The 24,881-nt window shown below is 35.3% G+C and overlaps 2 protein-coding genes across 3 annotated transcripts in view; both read left to right on the top strand.

Annotated features, from left to right (window-relative positions):
- The window catches only part of LOC149800507 (kelch-like protein 26), a 76,368-nt gene extending 73,570 nt beyond the window's left edge, over positions 1-2,798 (top strand). For both annotated transcript variants that reach the window (XM_089960134.1, XM_089960135.1), the window contains one exon: positions 765-2,798. In XM_089960134.1, the coding sequence (XP_089816260.1) occupies positions 765-2,396 (1,632 nt within the window). In that variant the 3' untranslated portion in view covers positions 2,397-2,798. The remainder of the gene's footprint in view (positions 1-764) is intronic.
- A 2,212-nt stretch (positions 2,799-5,010) lies between these two features.
- Positions 5,011-21,160, top strand: LOC149800506 (uncharacterized). Its single transcript, XM_089960133.1, has 2 exons — positions 5,011-12,080; positions 12,116-21,160. Exon 1 carries the CDS (start codon positions 9,833-9,835, stop codon positions 10,436-10,438), a length of 606 nt encoding a protein of 201 aa, XP_089816259.1. The 5' UTR covers positions 5,011-9,832; the 3' UTR covers positions 10,439-12,080; positions 12,116-21,160.
- The last annotated feature ends 3,721 nt before the right edge of the window (positions 21,161-24,881 follow it).

The following is a 24,881-nucleotide window of genomic DNA, read 5'->3' as shown; positions in this document are numbered from 1 at the left end:
TGCATACGTCATATCTATTTATAAATAGTTTGGGGTTGGGGTTTTTTCTTCTGACAAATGAAAATTGACAGACATAATGTAATAATCAGGACTTCGCTGCAAAAAATTAAGAGATATTACGAGATTGGGAGGTAGATGAGGAAATACCCCCAAAATCGGGAGGTTTATCTCCCGGCTTGAGAGTTGACAGGTATGAACTGTCCGGGCTTGTGGAATTTAATTCAGGACTTTAGTTTATTTAAGTCACCAGCCCAGGGCCTGTGCCTAACAAATTTCTTTTAGCACTTACCAGTACAGTACATAAACTATTATATCAGACTGCAGATTCAACTTTTGAATGTGCAACCCAAATGTGGTCTTCTCCTGTCTGCCTCGCTTGCCAATGTTTATGTTTGTATTCGAGGACTGGCTAGTATAGCGTCACGGTACCACGTGATCTATCGTCTCATCAAAACTCAGCAATTTACGGAATCGTGGTATCTTCCACGCAATATAATCACTACCCACTTATGATATTTAATTTATAAACATTGCAGTCGAATTAAAATCTGTAGAGAATTACATACGTAAAAGGAAAATTTTGATTTCTAGTCTCCTTTAAATTTGACAAGTTCACTGCCACTTTATTTTATTATGATTTTTCTTATAATTTAATTATAATCTACTTTAATTTTAACATTTGCTTGAAATGAAAATTGTAATAATTTTACTTGACAACACAATTGACTTCAGAGACAATGAGATTTTGTTCTTTTCCTTTACAGGTCCACAAAGCCCTCTTGGCGGCGACTAGTGACTACTTCCGAGTTATGTTTGGTGGGGTGATGGCTGAGAGTAAGCAAGACACGGTGGATCTGAAAGGTGTCACAGCCGACGGCCTTCAGCACATCGTCGATTTCATCTACAGTGGTGAAATGGCGCTGCATCTCGACAATCTCACGGAAATTATCAACACTGCCAGTCACTTACAGGTGTCAAGTGCCCTTGACCTCTGTAGCATGTACATCAAATCCTTGATGACCTTTGACAACTCGGAAGATTTTCTTAGTATTGCTGATACATATTCGCTTGATAATGTTCTTGAACATTGGGATCGTATGATACAAAATAGCTTCCATGATTTCTGTCAAACCCAGACATTTTTGAAAATGGATTCTAACATCCTTGTCAAGCACCTGTCCCAAAATTCTCTGAGAGTTGCCTCAGAGTACAAGCTTTTTCAGTATTTAGAAAAGTGGTTCAGGTTCAATCCATGTCGAATTACCGCTGATGGACCAAGTGTTTTGCGTCATGTGCGGTTCTCACTGATGTCTCAGTTGGAGCTTGCCTCTGTACAAGATAGTGAAATAATTAAACGGTGCCCTGGAGCGATTCAGTATGTGGCTAGTGGTTTTAAATATCATATGGACTGTAAAGATGGACATCCGACCATTGATACTACCTCAACAGTACGCAGAAGTTCCCCATGTCTCGTGCTGGTTCATCACGGCTCATCATACATGCCATTTCAAATCACCTCATACGATAATAATTCAGGGATGTTTTATCGTTTGTTCTCAGATGTGAATGGAAGCCGGGACTGCAGGACAGCCACTGTGGATAATTTTGCATATATTTGTAGGATTGTTGATTTTGGGGGTGGTACCCTTATGAGCTCGCTTTTCAGGTTTGATCCTCGTCATCTTGTATGTCATGAACTACGACCAATGCGTCGTCTTCGCCTCGATTTTGCTATGTTGTCCTTCAGTCATTATCTGTATGTGTTTGGTGGGTCAACAGAACAGTTTGCAATCCTAGACTCCGTGGAAGTGTACAATACCAGAACCAACATGTGGGAGGAGGCACCACCTCTTCCATCTTCCACCCACTCGTTAGCTGCTGTCACCCATTGTGACAAGATCTACCTCACTGGTGGTGTCATGGTAACAGGAAATGAACGACAGGCAATGAACACATTCCTGTGTTATCATCCAAGTACACGTAGGTATGAGACGAAACCAGGAATGTTTTATGCCCGACGTCTTCATGACATGATCACATTTGAAGGGAAAATTTATGTTCTTGGTGGAATTCCACGACAGGGAACTCCCCTTCATGGACAAATTCCGATAGAATGTTTCAGTTTTTCAACTAGTCAGTGGACCATGTTGTCTTCAACTCTGAGTGGAAGATCAGTGCGTCACTACATCGACTTTGATAATCAGATCCTATCACTAGGCCACGAATACCATGGAGCAACAGAGGATGAGATCTGGGTCTACAATCCTGAACTAGACACATGGACCAAATACGCAAAAGCACCACAAAGGTTGAGCTTGACCTCGGCAATATGTATGAAACTGTACGTTAACTTTGACGATGATAAAATTAGCAAGCTCTTTTTGAAGGACAAGTAAGGGAAATATTTAAATTGTTGATTTTGATAAATCCTGTTAGATTTTTACTTACCGTATACGCTTGTTTATAAGTCTGAGCCAGTTGCAGACAAGATAAACCAAGACCTGCCATTTTGTAATGCACTGGCAGATCTGGTTTTATGCATTTTGTTAGGAATAATCAATAGAACAAATAAAATAGATCCTGGTCTGTTTGTGTACTGTGCGAATGTAGCTCAAAGTCTTTGTCGATTGCAGTTTTGACTTATAAGCATGTGCATACAGTGTATGGATGCCCTGTTCTTTCCTTAATATGACATTGTATAACACACATTATAAATGCATTTACAGTCTGTTATAAGAAAATTTTGACACATACTCAGAAAGTTACAGAAATAAATATTTGTTAGTTTTTAAGGTGTAGATATTTTTAACAAATTTGTATTGAACCTAATGGAATCTTTAAGGCTTAACATCCACTGCTTCTGAGAGTTGATCACAGTGACCTACTGTCCACTCCAGATATTTTTACATAGTTAACTCTTCAGTGGGTGGATAATTACATCAAGGAAACTAAAGTTTGGTGGAGGGTACTGGAGTCTGCTTATCCATTTGTCTGTCTGTCTGTTATACTTTTGTTTACTCCTGAACCCTTTGAGATATCTTCATGAAATATGTTTTTGTATCATGACTAGACATCATATCCTCTAAAACAATAGAGTCTGTCTAATTAGCATTTTAAGAGCTATTCCTGCTCATATTATAAACTTTGTCCATGCATGCCTCATCCATACATCTTTCCATCAAGTAACCTCATGCCCGGTTATTTATTACATATGAAATTTGGTATACATTGGTATCAAGGAAGCGCTTTGTGTCTTAAGTTTCAGCTTTGTCAGATTAGTATTTTTAGAGTTATCTCCCCATTTTTTGTATTATTATTATTATTATTATTATTATTATTATTTCATATCTTACAGAGGGCACTCTGTAAGCTCTTGCTTACTGGCAGATGGAGGGTATACTATAAGCACTTGCTTACTGACACATGAAGGGTACACTATAAGCACAAATTACTGGCAGGGTACACTATAAGCACTTGATTACAGACAGATGGTTGGTACACTATAAGCACTTACTTACTGACAGATGGAGGGTATACTATAAGCACTTGCTTACTGACACATGAAGGGTACACTATAAGCACAAATTACTGATAGACAGGCTACACTATAAGCACTTGATTACTGATAGATGGAGGGTACACTATAAGCACTTGCTTACTGACAGATGGAGGGTACACTATAAGCACATGGGTTCTGACAGCACATGCTTACTGACAAACGTGGGGTATTTTGTATGCACTGACAAGTCCATATATTCCTACTCCCAAACTTCTTGAAGAATTTCTGTGAAACTCTGCACAGATATTCATCCAAAGGTCTAGATTTAGAGCAGATGTTTGCACTGGACTGGTTGCATGTCTTTTCCAGTTTTAATTGTTTATATAAGAAAAAGGGATGGGAACATTTCTAATAATGTTAGTGCCAATCACAAGTGTGGAAATGTCAGCAGAAGTTTGATACGTACATTTTAAGTAATTGACTACCCATATCTCAGCTCTTCAAGTCTGCCATATATACTCACTTATAGGTCAAGACCAACTGCAAAAAAATAAACCTTGATCTTCTGTCACATAATGCACTGGCAGATTAGGGTCTGTGTTGTTCATTTTACTGTTTAAGTTGGACTTGATATATAAGTTAGTAGTAATTTGATGGGTATTGATATTAATGGTCTTAAAAACAACAGAAACCTTTTCAATGATACTTACATTCTTCAGTTCGGAATTGGACTTGTTTGATGCTGAAATTTTACTTTTCAAATATTTGTGGCCTGTCATCGGTTTAAATTTGAATATGTGTTGTGGTGTTATTATAAAACACCCGCTGTTATCATAAAACACCTGCTGTTATCATAAAACACCTGCTGTTATCGCAGGTTGCTTGTGTCGAATCGGATGCCACAAAGCCAAAATTTCAAACAAGTATTTTGTTTAGATTAGTCTTGTTAGGGTTGCAGGATTACTAAGCTATGTAACTCTTTAGCAAAAAAAACAAACCAGAGTGGATGATATCTTGAAAAAAGAAAACTTAAAGAGATAGATTTATTGTATTGAGATAAGGACCCATTAATTGCAGTGAATGCCACCATTGTTGTATCTGCATAACTAGTGGCAGCCTTTGAAAATGATGAATGCATAGGAGAACTATTTGATGTGCATTCACAAAACTAGTTTCTTCCTTCAGTGAAACGTATATAAATATATCTGTGTAAGGTTCTATGCTTGGCCCCAATATTTAAAAGAATCTCAGTTTGAGTACTTACTCATCTCAGCTATTTGCTTGGCCACAATGTAACAAAAAATCTCTGTTTGAGTACTTACTCATCTCAGCTATTTGCTTGGCCACAATATAACAAAAAATCTCAGTTGGAGTACTTACTCATCTAAGGCTATATGCTTGGCCACAATATAACAAAAAATCTCAGTTGGAGTACTTACTCATCTCAGCTATTTGCTTGGCCACAATATAACAAAAAATCTCAGTTGGAGTACTTACTCATCTAAGGCTATTTGCTTGGCCACAATATAACAAAAAATCTCAGTTGGAGTACTTACTCATCTAAGGCTATATGCTTGGCCACAATATAACAAAAAATCTCAGTTGGAGTACTTACTCATCTAAGGCTATATGCTTGGCCTCACTTTGCATCTCAGCTTGGTACTTACTCATCAACTCAAGTCAGACTGGTATTGCTACATAAGATACCAGCAAATTTATGGAAAGTTGCTTTAAAAAAACAGGGCTATTCATATTATTTTTGTAGGAAATTTGACATGAAAACAGATAATGAGTATGTACTCAAGATTGAGAAGTTTTGTAAAAGCTGGGCTTGATTGAGTGAGTTTTTCCAAGTCTGTTCTCTCTTAAAATGCATCAGTTTAAGAGCTTAAAAGTAGTTATTACTTCAGTCTTCAAGAAATTAAAAAACAAAGAAGATGAAGTCTTATCCTGGATATGCAACTCTTATTTATCAAAACTGAGCAAAACATGATTACATTTTGTGTTCAAAGTTTTTCTGGTCATTTACAGTAGCTTTTCCATTACACTTTGGTGTTCAAGGTCTTGCAGGTCATTACCAGTAGGTTATCCATTACAGTTTGGTGTTCAAGGTTTTGCAGGTCCTTTATAGTAGCATTTACATTATAGTTTTGTGTTCAAGGTTTTGCAGGTCATTAACAGGAGCTTTTCAATTATAGTTTGATGTTCAAGGTTGTTAAGGTCATTTACAGTAGGGTTTACATTATAGTTTGCTGTTCAAGGTTTTGCAGGTCATTTACAGTAGGTTTTCCATTACAGTTTGGTGTTAAAGGTTTTGCAGGTCATTATCAGTAGGTTTTCCATTACAGTTTGGTTTAAAGGTTTTGCAGGTCATTATCAGTAGGTTTTCCATTACACTTTGGTGTTCAAGGTTTTGCAGGTCATTATCAGTAGGTTTTCCATTACAGTTTGGTGTTAAAGGTTTTGCAGGTCATTTACAGTAGGGTTTACATTATGTCAGGTTAGACAGCACATTCTGCCCTGCACAAACAACTTTTGAATTTATGTTTAGCCTTATACATTTCTTCATATTGATCTAATGTACAGAAAATGATGTTTTTTGAAGATATTATTATCCTAAACAAATTGGGTTGTGTAGGTGGCAAGTGAAAGTTTAATTATCAAGTAAGATTAAAGGGAAATATGAAAGGGAGTTTTTTCCCCAAAATTTTGAAGAAAACTTGATCTGCATGTAACATTTGAGCACAAAAGTCAAAAAGAAACTGTTTCACTTATATCAATTAATTTTTTGACATAATTTATCATGGTTAGAAGTAACTGAACTAGTTGAAATTTCTAGGCATTACTATAACATAAATGTTTGCTTATTGTTTATTTTACACATTTGAACTGTTTGGACATAGTTTTTGACCAAATCCTTGTTAGCATAATTAAGTAAAACACACTGTAGTTAGAAAAAAAAAATGAAATTTAGCATTTATTGCTCATGTATGTGGATGACCTGATTAGTTTGTTTTGTCGTTATGACAACAGTTTATTTGTTATTAGTTGAAGCACAATTTTATACTTTTAGCTCCCCCCCCCCGCAATATTATTTTAGCTCATTGTGGACTCGGCAGTGCGGCATGTGTGTTTTACAAGCACCAATTAGTATCGTTTCTTGTTACAGATAGATAAACAATGAGTGAAATAAAACAGATTTGCTGTTTCATAAATTACCTCATTTGTTAGAGTATTTGTTGAAGAACTCATGTTTAGGATAGATATCATTGTGTAAAGGTTTTATCAGTGCATTTATGGATGATGATCAGTGTCTGACAAGTCTTGTCCCCAGAGTCCATGGGCTACTGGAATCCTGAGTCTGACAAGTCTTGTCAACAGAGTCCATGGGCTACTGGAATGCTGAGTCTGACAAGTCTTGTCAGCAGAGTCCATGGGCTACTGGAATGCTGAATCTGACAAGTCTTGTCCTCAGAGTCCATCGGCTACTGAGTCTGGGTTATGTGTGTTGAATTGAGGTACCCTAGTGGACTACTAGAATGCAGAGTCTGACATGCCTTGTCCCCATAGCCCATGGACTACTTGAATGTTGAGACTGACAAGCCTTGTCCCCAGAACCCACTGACTGTTTGAATGCTAAGTCTGACAAGTCTAGATTCCATAGTCAGTGGACTATTTGAATGCTGAGTCTGACAAACCTAGTCCCTAGAACCCATGGACTACCTGAATGCTTTATGTGGGATACAATGTGTTGAATTGAGGTAACCTTTGTGGACAACTGTATGAAATCATAAATTGTTTTGTGTTATTTCAAAACATAATTCTAAAACTATTTAAGAAAACAGAAAACGTATTAACGATACATGAAAAAGGGGAGGCTTAAAATGTAATGTTTTTTACTGCAATGCTGTAATATATGTTTGGCTGGGCCGCTAACTTTTGGTACTTTTTCCAAAGTAATGCCTCGTCGACCAGGCAGACTGTCCCTTGTAGTCCATTAGGCTACCATCAGGTTGAGATAACTAATGCTGATTCTTTCATGTAAAAAGGTCTTGCATTTCTTCTTTGAAGCAATCACGTGTATTAAAGGATGAAGCTTTTGAAGCATACATGTGTATTAAATGATGGTGACGCTAGTGAGAATGAAATGTGACTGTGATATATTTTACGATTGTAGTTCATGTTATTGTTAAGCAATTTCCTCACTTATTTAGTAGAAATCTCAGTCAATTTTCTTTTTTACTTGTTTATAAAAAAATATTATGTCACCATTTTTACACCATTGTCTTTGTCTATTTCAGAATCTACATTTTGGTATGGTTTGAAATCGATATTGAACTAAAGTTTTTAAGACGTCATTTGCTGAAATTGTTAAGAACTAAGATATTGTAAAGACTGTATATTGTTCATATAAAAGCTTTTATAATTCTTGATACAGCTTTTTAATTCTGCTGACTGGCAGTTTGTACATATTAATGTTGATGTTGATTCATGCCTTTTTTTTAATTTTATGTGCATTGAGGGTCAGTTATATATTACTTGACAGTATCCTAAAATAGTTTATCATGTAGTGTTTCTAGATTCTGAAATAATTCATTTTCCAGTAACGTCTTCAGGTGAATTTGAAAATATGACCACACTGTAAGTATTATTTTAGTTACTAAAGACCACAAAACGTGATTTTTGTCCAAAATGGTGGTTATGCCTATTAGATAGTTAAGTATGAGAAATTACAAGTACAGTAAGGCTGTAATATATTAGATGATATATTTTGATGGCATCTGTTTTCAGGAACTCGCTCTAAGACCTCTTACTTGCTGACATTTCTTGAATGCCAATATTACTAACTATAAGGTCTGGCATCACATTTGGAGCAAAATACTTTGTGTCTGTCAGTCCTTAATTGGGTATCTCCACCTTACTGTACCCTCTCTACCTCTGTACAACTTGAGTCCAACTACATGTAACATAGACCTTGATCTGTCGGTTCATTATGCAGTGTCGGATTAGGGTCTCTCTTGTTTGTGCTACTGATTAGTCTGTACAAACTAGATAGACCCAGATCTAAAAGTGCCGTATTCAAAGGCAGATCTTAGTCCTTGCATTATGCAAAAAATTTTGAACTAGGTCTATGCATTATGCAAAGGTAGATATATGTCTATGCAGTAAGCAGAGGTAGATCAGGATATGTGCATTATGCAAAGGTAGATCTTGGTCTAGGCATTTTGCAAAGGTAAATCTTGGTCTAGGCATTTTGCAAAGGTAAATCTTGCTCTTTGCATAATGCAAATTTAGAATGGGATCTAGGCATAATGCAAAGTCAGATTAGAGTCTCTGTGTTGTGCAAAGGTAGATAGGGGTCTATGCATAATGCAAAGGTAGAGTGGGATCTATGCATAATGCAAAGATTGATTAGGGTCTCTGTTGTGCAAAGGTAGATCAGGGTCTATGCATAATGCAAAGGTAGATCAGGGTCTATGCATAATGCCAAGGTATTTCAGGGTACATGCATAATGCAAAGGTATTTCAGGGTACATGCAAAATGCAAAGGTAGATCGGGGTCAGCACAGTTTTGCAGTTGGATTTGACTTGTAATCAACTAAATATTGTACAGTGATCTCATCTGGATATCTTGTGGTGACCTGTTTTTGGCCAATGTGAAAACATTTTGTCATTACTTAATGCTGTTATTAGATTAGTGTTTTTGATATGAAAGACTGGTGTATTCAGGAAACACTATACAGCATTTTCTTGGGGATCCTTTTTATATATCTAACTCTATACTGCATTTAAGTATAACTAATGCATTTTCTTGGGGTTCCACTAAAATTAGGATTACTTCTCAGAATGTACAACCTTTACACTGTTCAAAAAATTAAGTAATAAATTTATTCAGGTTTTTGTAATAGCAAATGATGACTGGCAGATGACCATTTTTAACTGTATAACAGCTGTCTACAAACGGCTCACATGGTGTGAACAGATGCAAATGATGACTGGCAGATGACCTTTTTAACTGCATAGCAGTTGTCCCCATAAGGCTCACATGGTGTGAACAGATGCAAAAGTTTGTTTATTATTATTACCTTTAAATGTCATTTTGTAAGGTACTTAAATTTGTGTCAGTTAATGAAGTGTTAGAACTATGGTGATAATTGGCTTACAGCAAAACTGATCCTTCTACATTGGAGTCCTTTATTTACAAGGTTGGAGAGCACATGAATATAAAAAAAGTCCAAATGAATTACACAGTGAATGAATATAAATTTAAAAATGTCCAAATATATCACACAATGATTATTGTAATCTTTCATAAAGATATGATTCATCAAAATGCATTGTAGCACAAGGAATGACCAGGAATACATTACAGCACTATATGACCAGCAATACATTACAGCACTAAATGACCAGGAATACATTACAGCACTAAATGGCCAGGAATATATTACAGCACTAAATGGTCAGGAATACATTACAGCACTAAATGGCCAGGAATACATTACAGCACTAAATGGCCAGGAATACATTACAGCACTAAATGGCCAGGAATACATTACAGCACCAAATGGTCGGGAATATATTACAGCACTAAATGGCCAGGAATACATTACAGCACTAAATGGCCAGAAATACATTACAGCACTAAATGGCCAGGAATACATTACAGCACTAAATGGCCAGAAATACATTACAGCACCAAATGGCCGGGAATATATTACAGCACTAAATGGCCAGGAATACATTACAGCACTAAATGGCCAGAAATACATTACAGCACTAAATGGCCAGGAATACATTACAGCACTAAATGGCCAGAAATACATTACAGCACCAAATGGCCGGGAATATATTACAGCACTAAATGGCCAGGAATACATTACAGCACTAAATGGCCAGGAATACATTACAGCACTAAAAAGATGGACAAATCCCTAGTTGTAAAATTCCGCTGTGCAACAGTTTTATACAGTTGTGAGTTGGCACCCAACATTTAAATAACAAATCCAAAATTTAAAATTGACCAGTAGTTTTAGCATCCACCAACATATTAGGACTTGTACATGGATTACAATCAAGACATGTTCATTGATTACAATTGTCAAGACTTGTACTTTGATATCTAGTATCAAGACTTGTACTTTGATTAAATTTGTCAAGACTTGTACTTTGATATCTAGTATCAAGACTTGTACTTTGATATCTAGTATCAAGACCTGTGCTTTGGTTATTAGGATCAAGACTTGTACTTTGGTCATTAGTATCAAGACTTGCACTTTAGTTATTAGTATCAAGACTTGTACTTTGGTAATTAGTATCAGGACTTGTATTTTGATATCTAGTATTGTCAGATCATGCTCACCAGGATTTACTAGTAATTTGACTTATTTTACCTTTGTATGTTTCAGAATTTATTCATGTTTGATCAGATCAGGCAATAGCTGCAGTGAAAATCTACCTCAAAGTGAGAACAGAAATAAAAACGTTTAAAGTAAATAAATGAGGGGTAAAAAAGACTTGTGGGTGAGCTGTGCTTTCCATTCGATTTTGCTCTGATTTTGAAACACAACAAGGCATAGAGATGTGTAGTTAGTACCATATAAACTCATATGTAAAGTAGAACACAAACTGCACTGAGCCAGCTCTGTCATTGCGCAAAGCCCTGGCAAATCAGGGTCTATGCAGTTTGTTTGGAGTAATCAGTAGAGTAAACAACATAGACCCTGATCTATAAGAGCATTAGGTGATGGCAGATCAGAGTTTATGTTGTTTGCAGTCAGACATGACATTGAAGCTAGTATGTAAGGTGGCAAGAATTTAAAAGAAGCTTAAAGATAGGTTTCCAAGCAAACATACCCATGAGATCTGGGTACATAAGTATCTAAGCAAACATTCCCATGAGATCTGGGTACATAGGTATCCAAGCAAACATACCCATCAGATCTGGGTACATAGGTATCCAAGCAAACATACCCATCAGATCTGGGTACATAGGTATCCAAGCAAACATACCCATGAGATCTGGGTACATAGGTTTCCAAGCAAACATACCCATGAGATCTGGGTACACCACCCTGAAGAATCATATATATGTTTAAGAAAAAATACATACATTTGCTTACTGTGGTTGAAATTATATGCTAGGTGAGCACTTTCTTTGTTCATTTCTTTTAAGTCATTGTTTCACTTAAATGTTTTGCAAAAGTTGTCAGGGTGCTCTTCCTTGTATTGTATTTGAGTCTAGTCCAAGAATATACTGTGCCTCAAGCTCATGAAATATGACCTCAAGCTACCATATACCTCTGGAGACCAATACCCTGTTCACATGAATAGCTTTTAAACAAATGTATGAACATTGGTTATGTACTGTATATACTTACAAGTTGAGCCCAGCTGCAAACTACACAAATCACATAAATTGCCAGCCAATCTTGGTCTGTGTAGTTTGTTAGCAGTAATCAGTAGAACAAGCAGTATAGACCCTAATCTGCTGGCACTTTGTGATGTGGCTGATCAGAGTCAGTGTTGTTTGCAGTTAGACCCAGCGTATGAGTATATATCAAACTTAACTTGAGACCAGGTTCCCAAATCTAGGCACATTGTAATTTTACTCAGGTTCCCAAATCTGGGCACATTGTAATTTTACTCAAGTTCCCACATCTGGGCACTTTACCAGATCTGGGCATTTTGTAATTTTACTCAGATTCCCAAATCTGGGCACTTTACCAAATCTGGCACTTTGAAATTTTACTTTGATATTTTAAAGATTTTTTTCTTGAATATAAAATTTCACTGACAGAAGCATTTCATGTATGTTATATGATTTCTGGGTCTGAGCTTTAGTTTTGTTTTTGTAATCAAAGGTTCGGAGAATATGGGGTAATAAATTGTTGTAATGACATATATTTGTACATTAGAAATTCTAGTTCAGTTTTTGTAAAGACCCGATATTCAAAATATCTGCCCATAGCCTATGACATTGACCATCTATTGATTTTTCTGTATGTTTGCTGTAAGGAATATTATTACAGTATGGTCCGTAAACATCCATCCATTATTAACAATTCCTTTTTTAATAATTGCTTGAGTTATTCTTCTTTCTCTTTGACCAGAATGTTTTCTCATGCCATGCATTGTTCTACAGGATAGTGAAAAGCGTATTGGTTTTAAACTGTAATGATCAAGGTCACTTTGACTGAATAGTGACATCTGTTGGTTTTGAGCTGCAGTAGTCAAGGTCACTGACTGAATAGTAACATCTGTTGGTTTTGAGCTGCAGTAGTCAAGGTCACTGTGACTGAATAGTAATTTTGCTGTAGATATAAAGGCGGAAATCAAGGTCACTGCAATCAAAGGAAATTTTACATAACAACAACATACCCTTACTAAATTTCACAGCTTGAAAAGAAATATTTGGATAACGTAATTAGATTGTTACGGTCATGTTGATATCACAAGGCATTGGGCAGTTACACTATGTACATGTCAGTGTGATCCTTTTGTCTGCCTGATGACCTCAGTTTTGTTTAATATATATTTACCATCACATACATTTAAGAATTTTGTTCTTATTATTATATGGCCCAGGCTACTTTGACTTCAAAAAGAGGCAGTGGTTTCCATACTCAGAATTAGGCTATGGCTTCCGTAGTAAATATTAGGCTGTGGTGTCCATACTCAGTATTAGGCAGTGGTTTCCATACTCGGTATTAGGCAGTGGTTTTTATACTCAATATTAGGCAGTGGTTTCCATACTCAATATTAGACATTAATGATCACGCTTTCAACACACCTGGCAAATGGGTGACTCTTGATAGAACAAAGAAACCCTTTTAGTATAGGTCTATGATCAGGCATAGTCATACCCAACTAAATGTAGATCAAAGGTCAGACATGCCCTTACCCCAACTAAGTGTTGGTCAATAGTCGCACATGCCCTTATCCCAACTAAGTGTTGGTCAATAGCCAGACATGCCCTTACCCCAGTTAAGTGTTGGTCAATAGTCAGACATGCCCTTACCCCAGCTAAGTGTTGGTCAATAGTCAGACATGCCCTTACCCCAAATAAGTGTTGATCAATAGTCAGAAATGCCCATACCCCAGTTAAGTGATGGCCAATGGTCAGACATGCCCTCACCCCAATTAAGTGTTGGTCAATAGTCAGACATGCTCTTACCCCAAATAAGTGTTGGTCAATAGTCAGAAAAGCCCTACCCCAATTAAGTGTTGGTCAATGGTCAGACATGCCCTTACCCCAACTAGTGTTCATCCAAGATTGAGTATGCTCTTACCTTTCATTGTAGGTCATAAGTAAGGCGTCCTCGTACCATTCACTGCAAGTTAAAGGTTAGGAATGTTTTTAGCTATCACTGTTGGTCAAGGTCATTCATGATCTTACCCCAACTAAGTGTTCATCAAAAGACAGGCATGCACTTACCCAACTAAATGTAGATCAGAGGTCAAGCATGTGTTGTGTTGTTAACTAAGTGCTGGTCAAAAGTCAGGCTAACTCTTACCTCAACTAAGTCTAGGTCAAAGGTCAAGCATACTCGTACCTTTCTGTATAGGTCATAGGTCATGCATGTTCTTTCCTTTCATTGTAGGTCAAAGGTCAGGCATGTTTTTATGTTTCAATGTAGGTCAAAGGTCAGGTATATGCGTACCTTTCAGTGTAGGTCAAAGGTTAGGTATATGCATACCTTTCAATGTAGGTCAAAGGTCAGGCATGATCTTACCCCAACTAAGAAGTTTTCTGCACCCAGTTCTACTGAAGATACCTTAATTAAATAGTAATGTCACATTTCCCAAAAAATGTTATCATTGTTAGGTTCAGGATTATGGTATATGACGCATGTTGTTAATATTTGGCTTATTTCTACTGTTCATACCCTATACAAACTTTATATGTTGCTTTTTTGGTAAGCATTTGTTTGATACCTGTACATCATACCTTGTTTGCAATTCATTAGTTTGTAGCTCTTGAAATAACCTGCATATTGCATTATGTCAAGCAAAATTCCAATTTCATTTATTGATGTTACCAAGCACTGTCACATGACATGTCACATGATGTTACCAAGCACTGTCACATGACATGTCATATGATGTTACCAAGCACTGTCATAATGTATTCATTTTTGTCTGAAATGCATAGCATGCTAGAGTAGTTACACTTGTGTTGTTTCCACTTTCATTTATTGATGTTACTAAGCACTATCATAATGTATTCATTTTTGTCTGAAATGCATATCGTGCTAGAGTAGTTACACTTGTGATGGTTTGTGGTTATCATCTTTAATTTGGTGAAATATTTTTCACAACACTTGATGGGTGAATCTGCTTAATCATGTTGAAATAGACTAATGTCACATGACATGTGTCCTATTAGAATGGAATATGCATGCATAAAGGAACATTGTTGACTCGTGTAGGAGTCTTTTCATTTGATTCAATGTTCACATTTTAATAATTTTTTATTTTCATTGGCTATACAGTTTAAAGTCACAGTTGGAACCAGAATAACAGTATCATAAAGAATGGTGTAGTCTCATAATGAAACAATTATTACGATAGGATTATTCCAGTTTCGACATGTTGTGAAAGCTTTCATGTGAACAGGGTATAAAATGTGTCTTCAAATCACGCCGCCTCTTGCTGAAGTTTTACCTCATTACATAACTCGGGTACTAAAATGTGCTTTTTTACTTTTAGGTACAGGCTATTATTAGATGTCTCATTGATGTTTTAATAATCGAAATATATTGAAAGCTGTTATTTGTAAAATTGTCATTGCAATTGTACTGCATCAGTTAATGTTTTCATTGCATCATTATCAAATTTGAATGCTGCATTCCCTTGCATTTAATAGTAAAATGAGATAATGTCATCACTGGATCCTTACATTCTCTTAATGAAGGATAATGTAAAATGTTTTGCGAAATGACATAAATTGACATGTAAAATGATGTAAATTGACATGCAAAGTGACATGCAAAAATCAGAGGAGAAAAAGGAGATTCATGGAATCATTGGGCAGACAATTTTTTGCATATAAAAAAGCAAAGTCCAGTATATCATCATTTACAATAATAGCAATGTAAATGAACTGACAAGCTGATTCAAGTAGTGCATATAATTACAAATTAATTAGCCCTCACATGATTATACAAATAATTGCCATGGTAAAGTAGTGCATACAGTTATAAATTAATTTGCCCTCACAGGATTATACAAATAATTGCCATAGTAAAGTAGTGCATACAATTATAAATTAATTTGCCCTCACAGGATTATACAAATAATTGCCATAGTAAAGTATAGTGCATGTGTTTCTGCCATTCCAATATTAGTACGAAATGAGTAGTATGATTATTGTACTGGACCTTAAAACCTGTTTTACCTAAATTGTGTAATGGATCCATTTCAAAACCTCTTACCTAAATTCTTTAACATATCCATTTCAAAACCTGTCTTACCTAAATTCTTAAAGGTATCCATTTCAAAACCTGTCTTACCTAAATTCTATAATGGATCCATTTCAAAATCAAAGCAGTTATATTAGTACTGTATCTAGGCTGAACCTTGACCACCCATACAATTGAACACCCCAAAACAGCAGCACACCTGTAAAGCTTACATCAGGTAAATTTTAATCATGTACTGAATTTTGATGTATTCCACATATTAATGAGGTCATAATTGGCACTTTGATTGGCAGAGCTCATTAGCACTCTTGGAGCCATAATCCGATTTTGATCAGTCATATGCAGTCTTATAGGGTCAGGATGAATTCTGTTATATAATGTCCATGCACATTAATGATGTGATTTTACCTTTGATTTGCAGACTTTATCAAGATTTTAGAGGCAGTATTTCTGAGTTTGATTTTGATCTGGCTGGAATTATGGGCATATATCAATATTTTGGATGGATTAAATAATTAGTGAGATCTATGCATATTAACGAGGTAATAATGCATCTGATTTGGTCGGTCTTGTTCACATTCTGGAGTCAATATATACCACCCTATTGGCCAATTCTGTGCTTCAGGTAATTCTGCGCAATGATACGACATTCCTGTAATCATTGGATGATGTGTAGTTTTTCGTCGAATATCCAGTTTGTATCAAGAAAGAATGATCGTCCTTTTATTAAGGAAGTGATATTCATAAAGTGTACAAAAATATCCTACATTTCTAACCTAATTGCGTATGAAAATTTGATTTCTGAATGTCAACATGAAGACCCACTCCATGACCTTCTTGAACTTGTAATCCAGAAAATCCTACTTAGTATGTATGTTTTAAAATTATACAAATAAATACATTGTAAAAAAGATGGAAATGTATACCTTAAAACAATACTGCATTTTAATCCAAGTTTCCAATTTTGCAAGAAGCTGTCCCACATGTACAAAATTGTCTGCTATCCAAAATGTGAACTTGCCGCTAGAAAGGGATTCTCAAGAAATTCCCCAGCGTATAGTCAGTTTCTAAATTCTTTAGTAAATTGTTTTCCCATAAATGAGACATTGTAAACACATTACATCCTATTTGTTGTTGGTTATCTTCAACATAATAGCTTTTTTTTTATAAAATATTGAACTTTGCTAAATTTTTTACATGATCAGTTTAGTTTGCTTAATATCTCTTGCCTTTTATTGGCATTGTTACATTGAATTTTGTAAAACTAGCCATAAACCTGACCTAATTACTTTTCTGGAATGCTGACAGAAACAGTCCAAAGTAATGTATTCCATTTCCATAGCCTGATTAATAAACATGACATCTTTTCAAAGCGATACGCAGGATAGGCCGACATATCACGAGTCCAGTGTGTCCAAAATTAATATTATTTTTAACAGAATTTTCTGGTGACAATTGCCTCTTTTCAAATGATAAGCATTGCAGTATTTTATTTTCGTCAATTGGTCAAATTCGGTATGCATTTTGCTTCAGTATTGGTGACAGAAACCTTAGGTGTGCAGAAAAGCCCGACAGCATTGTATATATATATATATATATATATATATATATATATATAGGAAGTCATGGAACATATGCTTATGACCTCAAGACCATGGATGTTTTGATAATGAGCAAAATACATTAATTAATACATTAATTATTAATGAGATGATCGGATTTCTTTAGCACCTTAGCTCTCTGAAAACCATAGTATTAATCAGATTTTAAAAAATTTGAAATATGGGTTTTTATCGTCAAGATCTTGGTTCAGTTTGATGTCGAGTAAAATCTGTGCATATCAATGAAGTAATCTTGCATCTGATGGTACCACTATGGAAGCCATACTTATGATCCAGTTTTGATCAGACTTGGAATGTATGCTTATATAAAGATCTTGGACAACTTTAATAATGAGTGGGATCTACAAGGAGATGATCTTTCATCCAATTTACTGAGCTTGTATTACTATGTAGACTATGTCTGATCCACTTTTGCTACAAGCTGGTAATTAGCCTTAAATCAACAAAGCTTTGATGAGTACATTTGTAAGCAAGATCTGTGTATATTAATGTCCTTTTCCATCTGACTGGCCACACTTGTCAATACGATTTATGCTTCATCAAACTTGGTTAATAAACTTATATCACCAATATATAGAACATGTTTAATTATGAATGTGATCTACACATATTAATGATGTGACCTTTCATCTGATTGGCTGAGCTTGTCATCTCAATATCAACTACATTTCAAATCAGTCTTGTTAAATAGTCATATAGCATTAAATAGTCATATAGCATCTACACTTTGGATCAGATTGGACTTGTTAAATTGTCTTCTATTTGTCAGGATGTTTTATTAATCAGATGATGACCAAGATCTATACATATGAATTAGGTAATTTTATTTTTATCTGATTGGCTGGGCTTTTTACCCACACCAGTTTCCAGCCTGAATTTGCACTCCCTTGGTAATGAAGCTTGGGATTATTGTAGACAATATCCAGTCTAAATTTGCACTCCCTTGGTAATGAAGCTTGGGATTATTGTAGACAATTTCCAGTCTTAATTTGCACTCCCTTGGTAATGAAGCTTGGGATTATTATAGACAGATTCTATGGTATGTCAGATCTGTAGATATTAGTGAGATACACTGGAGCTGATTGTCTCAAAGTGAGATCTGTGGAATTTAATAAGATGCCATGGATATGATTATGCCAGAGTGAGATCTGTAGATATTAGTGAAATACCTTGGATATGATTATGCCAGAGTGAGATCTGTAGATATTAGTGAAATACCTTGGATATGATTATGCCAGAGTGAGATCTGTAGATATTAGTGAAATACCTTGGATATGATTATGCCAGTGTGAGATCTGTATATATTAGTGAAATACCTTGGATATGATTATGCCAGAGTGAGATCTGTAGATATTAATGAGCTACACTGGATCTGATTGTCTCAGCTTGTTACCTTAGTAGATCTAGAAACTATATTCTCGTCCAGTTTCTGCCAGATTTTGGTAAATGGGTTTCAGACTTTTGATGAATTTGACCAAGAGACTGCACATTACTTAATCATGGCTTCAACCTTCAAAAGAATTGTATCAGGATACGGTAAAATAGGAATAATCAGCATGAAATGAAGCTGTGACATGATTCACATAGGTTGTATTCTGACAATAATAATCCTTAATGAAATGGTTAAACTTTTAAGTTATGATAGTTAGGCCTGTAATTTATTACACCTTTCCAGTAGCCAAACAGAATGAGTACCTATTGATCAGGATTCCCCAGCTTTATATAAAGGAATGTGTTTACTACATGTTAATTGGTGCAATAATTAAAGCATTTATTACAACCCCATGCATGACAGGCAGGCTGACATCATGTGGCAGTCAAACATATCCTTTTGCTGTTTGATTTAATGAGTAATGTTTGCATGACAATTCCTCAATAGTGAGAGGTATTGAAAAACAGTACAATGATATACAAGAGGAGAACATGAAAGAATAACTTAACAACTGAGCATACGTCAAATCTTCTGAACTTTTAAAATTTGAATAAATTCTGATTTTATATGGTTTGTCAAGGGACAGCATATGTACTGTATCTAATTTTATATGGTTAGTGAGGGATAGAGAATGGACTGTATCTGATTTGATATGGGGTGTCCAGGATAGAAAATGGACTGTATCTGATTTTATATGGGGTGTCAGGGAACAGTGAATGGACTGTATCTGATTTTATATGGGGTGTCAGGGATAGAGAATGGACTGTATCTGATTTTATATAGGGTGTCAGGGATAGAGAATGGACTGTATCTGATTTTATATGGGGTGTCAGGGATAGAGAATGGACTGTATCTGATTTTATATGGGTTGTCAGTCATGGTGAATGGACTGTATCTGATTTTATATGGGTTGTCATGGATAGAGAATGGACTGTATCTGAATTTATATGGGTTGTCAGGGAACAGTGAATGAACTGTATCTGATTTTATATGGGTTGTCGGGGAACAGTGAATGGACTGTATCTGATTTTATATGGGTTGTCAGGGATGGTGAATGGGACTGTATCTGATTTTATATGGGTTTTTCAGTCATGGTGAATGGACTGTATCTGATTTTATATGGGGTGTCAGGGATGGTGAATGGACTGTATCAGGGATGATGAATGGGCTTTATCTGATTTTATATGGGGTGTCAGGGATAGAAAATGGGCTTTATCTGATTTGATATGGATTGTCAGGGATGGTGAATGGGTTGTGTCTGATTTTATATGGGGTGTCAGGGATGGTGAATGGACTGTATCTGATTTTATATGGGGTGTCAGGGATGGTGAATGGACTGTATCTGATTTATATAAGTTGTCAGGGAACAGTGAATGGACTGTATCTGATTTTATATGGGGTGTCAGGGATAGAGAATGTGCTTTATCTGATTTTATATGGGGTGTCAGGGATAGAGAATGGGCTTTATCTGATTTTATATGGGTTGTTATGGATGGTGAATGGGTTGTATCTGATTTTATATGGGTTGTCAGGGATAGAGAATGGAATATCTGATTGTATATATGTTGTCAGGGATAGAGACTGGACTTATATGATTTTATATGGTTTGTCAGGGGACTAAAGGTTGAATGCATATGATTTTATATGGTGGGTCAAAGAGTTGTTGTTGTAAGGTTTAACGCCATTTTTCACCGGAAATAACCACCAACCCACGAGAAGCTACGGGCAAGCTTTGTCACAAACCCACATTGGCCGATTCCAAGACTCGAACCCACGCACAGGTGAGATGGCAGTGATCCATAACGGGGAGCGCTTTAGACCATTCGACCACTTGGGGCCCCTGGGTCAAAGAGTAGAAAATGGACTGTACCTGATTTTAAGTGGTGTGTCAAGGAATGGCAGATGGAATATATATTAACATTCTGCTTCGTTCTCAAAATCCACCATATTTAGTATGATTAGTATTAGTAATTGACAGTACCAAATGTCTTTAAACAAAACAAGTTAAATAGGACCATCTGAGTCGATTTTGGTGGTAAGAATATTATTTGAAACGGGAGCTTTTGAAAAGTCTTTTTTAAAAATAGTTTACAAAATGTTTGTAGAGGGAATGCAGCTGTAATCAAATTCATTTCATTATTCATTCATAAAACATTTGACAAAATAAATACATAAAGCTGGATGCATATTTTTGTGCTGTATTGTAAATGTGTCAAAGACATTTTATTGAAAAACAGCGACCTGATTATGTATCATGAATGTTTGCAGATGACTCTTCATAATCCAAAGATGTTATGTAAAATTCTGTCAGATCCATCATGTTTATTGAATGCATGACGGTGTTCACTGATTCGTTTGTGTTCTTGGGCTGCAGATTTTGTATAACTTGTCAAGTGCAACTTGTATTAGTTATACCGATGTGTTCATAATGAAGGCCTACATGCTTATCTCCCTTGACTTATCCATTTCATTTTCGTATTCCAAAGTTCTACATCATTATCTCCCTTGACTTGTCCTTTTCATTTTCGTATTCCAAAGTTCTACATGCTTATCTTCCTTGACATTTCCAATTCATTTTCTCCTTTTGCAACGACCAATTTGCTCATTTCCCATCAAGCAGTTTATTTGGAGTTTAAAACGTATTGCTAATCACGAACTATTCACCGTCATAAAAGCTAGGCAAAGTTAACGAGACAACTTAATATGCTAATTACTTTTCACATAAATAAAATTTCCTTTTGCTGTGAGTACTACACCTAAGTAATTTGCCAGAAATTATGCCGATAATATTGTTGAGGTATCTGCAGTGCATACAGATTGTATCACAAATTAATATTGTTGATATATCTGCAGTGCATACAGATTGTATCACAAATTAATATTGTTGATGTATCTGCAGTGCATACAGATTGTATCACAAATTAATATTGTTGATGTAACTGAAGTGCATACAGATTGTATCACAAATTAATATTGTTGATGTATCTGAAGTGCATACAGATTGTATCACAAATTAATATTGTTGATGTATCTGCAGTGCATACAGATTGTATCACAAATTAATATTGTTGATGTATCTGAAGTGCATACAGATTGTATCACAAATTAATATTGTTGATGTATCTGCAGTGCATACAGATTGTATCACAAATATGTAACGATCTACAGTATTAAATTGAAACTGTGCAATAACAATGTAGTTATTAAGATTGTGTGTTGGTTTTCAAGACAGAGACAAATCTCTAGATTGGGGATGGGGGTATCCTAGATATTTCTTAATGTTGCTTCAGCGCGACCGAAATCGATTTCAAGTGAAATGAATGTAAAGACGTACGATATCGTCTAATTATTGTTATCATAAAACAAAGTGAAAATTATATCAACGTATTTCGGAAGCTTTTGAAAAAAAATTAAAGAGGGTGTTAAACACGAAAAAATCAGTGATGACACGAAATAGATTCTTTATTAAGAAAGGAAGTAATCGTGACTCCTCATGCAGACTGAATTAGTTCACACAGTGTTTACATCTAATTCATTGATGAATCGGTTTGTAAATAAATGCTATAAATCTTTAAGAAATTTGTTTATTCGTACACTGTCCAATATGACCAGCTCTATTATGGTAGCAAACACACCCATATCACAAATCATTGAAATTCTGATAAAACACCAAAGTGCAAAAGGCTATTTTAATGGTTTCTTTACATTTTTAAAGTTGAAACTGTTAAACAAATAATGTAATTTTAAAAAATACCCATCTTCGTCGTCATTTTTTTATATATATATGAGGGATCATGATGTTATATGAATACGAAACTTTATAACGGAGAAATCTTACTTGCTGACAACGTCACGAGCGACAGGTAATAAAGGAGAAAATAAGGACATGCCAGAGGAGTTTTGCTATCCTGTTATACGCTGCACACATTATGAAATGTAATAAAGATAATAAGACTTACGAGAACTTTGTTGACGTCTCATGTTTTTAATGGTAAATCAACTCGACACCTTTCAGTGGAAGCGCATGGTGTACGCGAGTGATACATTTGTTTTGCTCAGTCTTTTTCTTTTTGTTTTTGTTTGTTTGTTTCTTTGTTTGTTTTTGATTTTTGTATTTTTGTCAATAGTTGTAAGGCAAGGCTGAGAGCAATACGTCTGCCCCGAGGTTATTTGATAAAGGATCTAGTCGTGAATACATGACATACGTGCATGTTCCTAAGGCTAGCAAATATCTTTACCTTGTTTCTACGTCCACCAATGGACCATGCCAAGGGCAAATCGATGTTTAGTAATGTTGATGATCAAATTGCAGTGTGTAATATTTTGTTACGCAATAATGCTTTAATAACTGAACTTCACATTTTAAAGGATTCATGAAGTCATGAACGCAAAAACCGATCGATTATGCTTTAGATGAACGGTCTTTGCGAAGTGAAGAACGTTATGCATCGCGTGTAATCAATTGTCAAAAATCGATTATACTTTGGATGAACGATCTTTGCGAAGTGAAGAACGTTATGCGTTATGGATCGTGTGTAATCAATTGTCTAAAATCTATTATATTTTGGATGAACGGTCTTAGCGCAGTGAAGAACGTTAATGCATCGTGTGTAATAAATTGTCAAAAATCAATTATGCTATGGATGAACGGCTTTGCGAAGTGAAGAACGTTAATGCATCGTGTTTTAAAAATTGTCAAGCTCCACGACTTTATGAATCATGCTAAATATGTAATTTAATTTGTATAATTACAAGTTTTTTCTAAAAATAATTGCTAATGTCAATAAATAAATAACATATCTGTTTTAACCATTGATAAGAAATTGAGTCAAAGCACACAGCCACATAATGCAACTTTGACACATTGAAATGGTCTTTACAAAGGCTTGATTAAACATGGTTATTTAATATCAATCATTAGGAAGATGTATGATAAAAAATCGAGAACAGAACACGATTTATATCGTAAGCAATTATTTCAAACTACGGTGGTTGGAAAAATTTTAATATCTGGTCACAGAAACCATATGTTCAAGTACACCAAAATGGAGTCAATTGAAGGTTTATACAAAATTATGGTGATCCACTATCACAATATATCTGCAGTTCCTACAAATTTAAAATACCGTTAAACTACTTCTAAAAAATCTGCTTTAAAAAATCTGACCAAAGAAAGAAATAGAGAATGAGAGTTGTTCAATTTGAATAAATAATACTTGGCTGCTATCAACTGACACATGCAAAATTCACTCCGTTATGTGTTACTGGAACATCTGTAGATGTGTTACTATGACATCTGTAGATGTGTTACTGGAACATCTGTAGATGTGTTACTATGACATCTGTAGATGTGTTACTATGACATCTGCAAAATTCATACCTATCAATAAAAATTATAGCCATATTACTTTTAAAAAGAAAACGACACGCACCATATAAACAGAATCGTCTAAAACACTTTACTGCCCTTTAATTATTGGTCAGATGGTGCTGATTTGCCATCGAGCATGGATGACACCAAAAGAGGACGAAATTACAAAAACAAGATTCTAAACTACTAAACGTGACATAAGCATCAAAGAAAAAGGTTAATTGTGACAGGTTTAAAATAGGAGAAAAGAAACATTAAATCCTACGGGATTTCAACCGATTGCCTTTAATAGTCCATTCATTCTGTTCTTGAATACACGACGCAGTATGGAAAATACGATAAATCATCTTCCAATTATTTTAAATTAAAAAAAACAAAATACATTTATCTGCAGTTATTATTGGTATATTTCGTGCACCTCAGTAATTTACCTTTAAAATTAAAATTTATCAGATTGTTCGGATCAAAATTGTGGAGGTATTCACTTGCAAACAGTGGTAAATATTATTTTATGCCGGAAACTCCTTTGATA

Source organism: Sinohyriopsis cumingii, chromosome 5 (assembly GCF_028554795.1).
Source record: "Sinohyriopsis cumingii isolate HCF-2022 chromosome 5, ASM2855479v2, whole genome shotgun sequence".
Lineage (NCBI taxonomy): Eukaryota > Metazoa > Mollusca > Bivalvia > Unionida > Unionidae > Sinohyriopsis > Sinohyriopsis cumingii.
This window is presented reverse-complemented; position numbering and strand designations above follow the sequence as displayed.

Bases quoted from the DNA above. Each gene is read 5' to 3' on its own strand.
- LOC149800506 (XM_089960133.1), top strand. From the start codon at position 9,833: ATGCATTGTAGCACAAGGAATGACCAGGAATACATTACAGCACTATAT.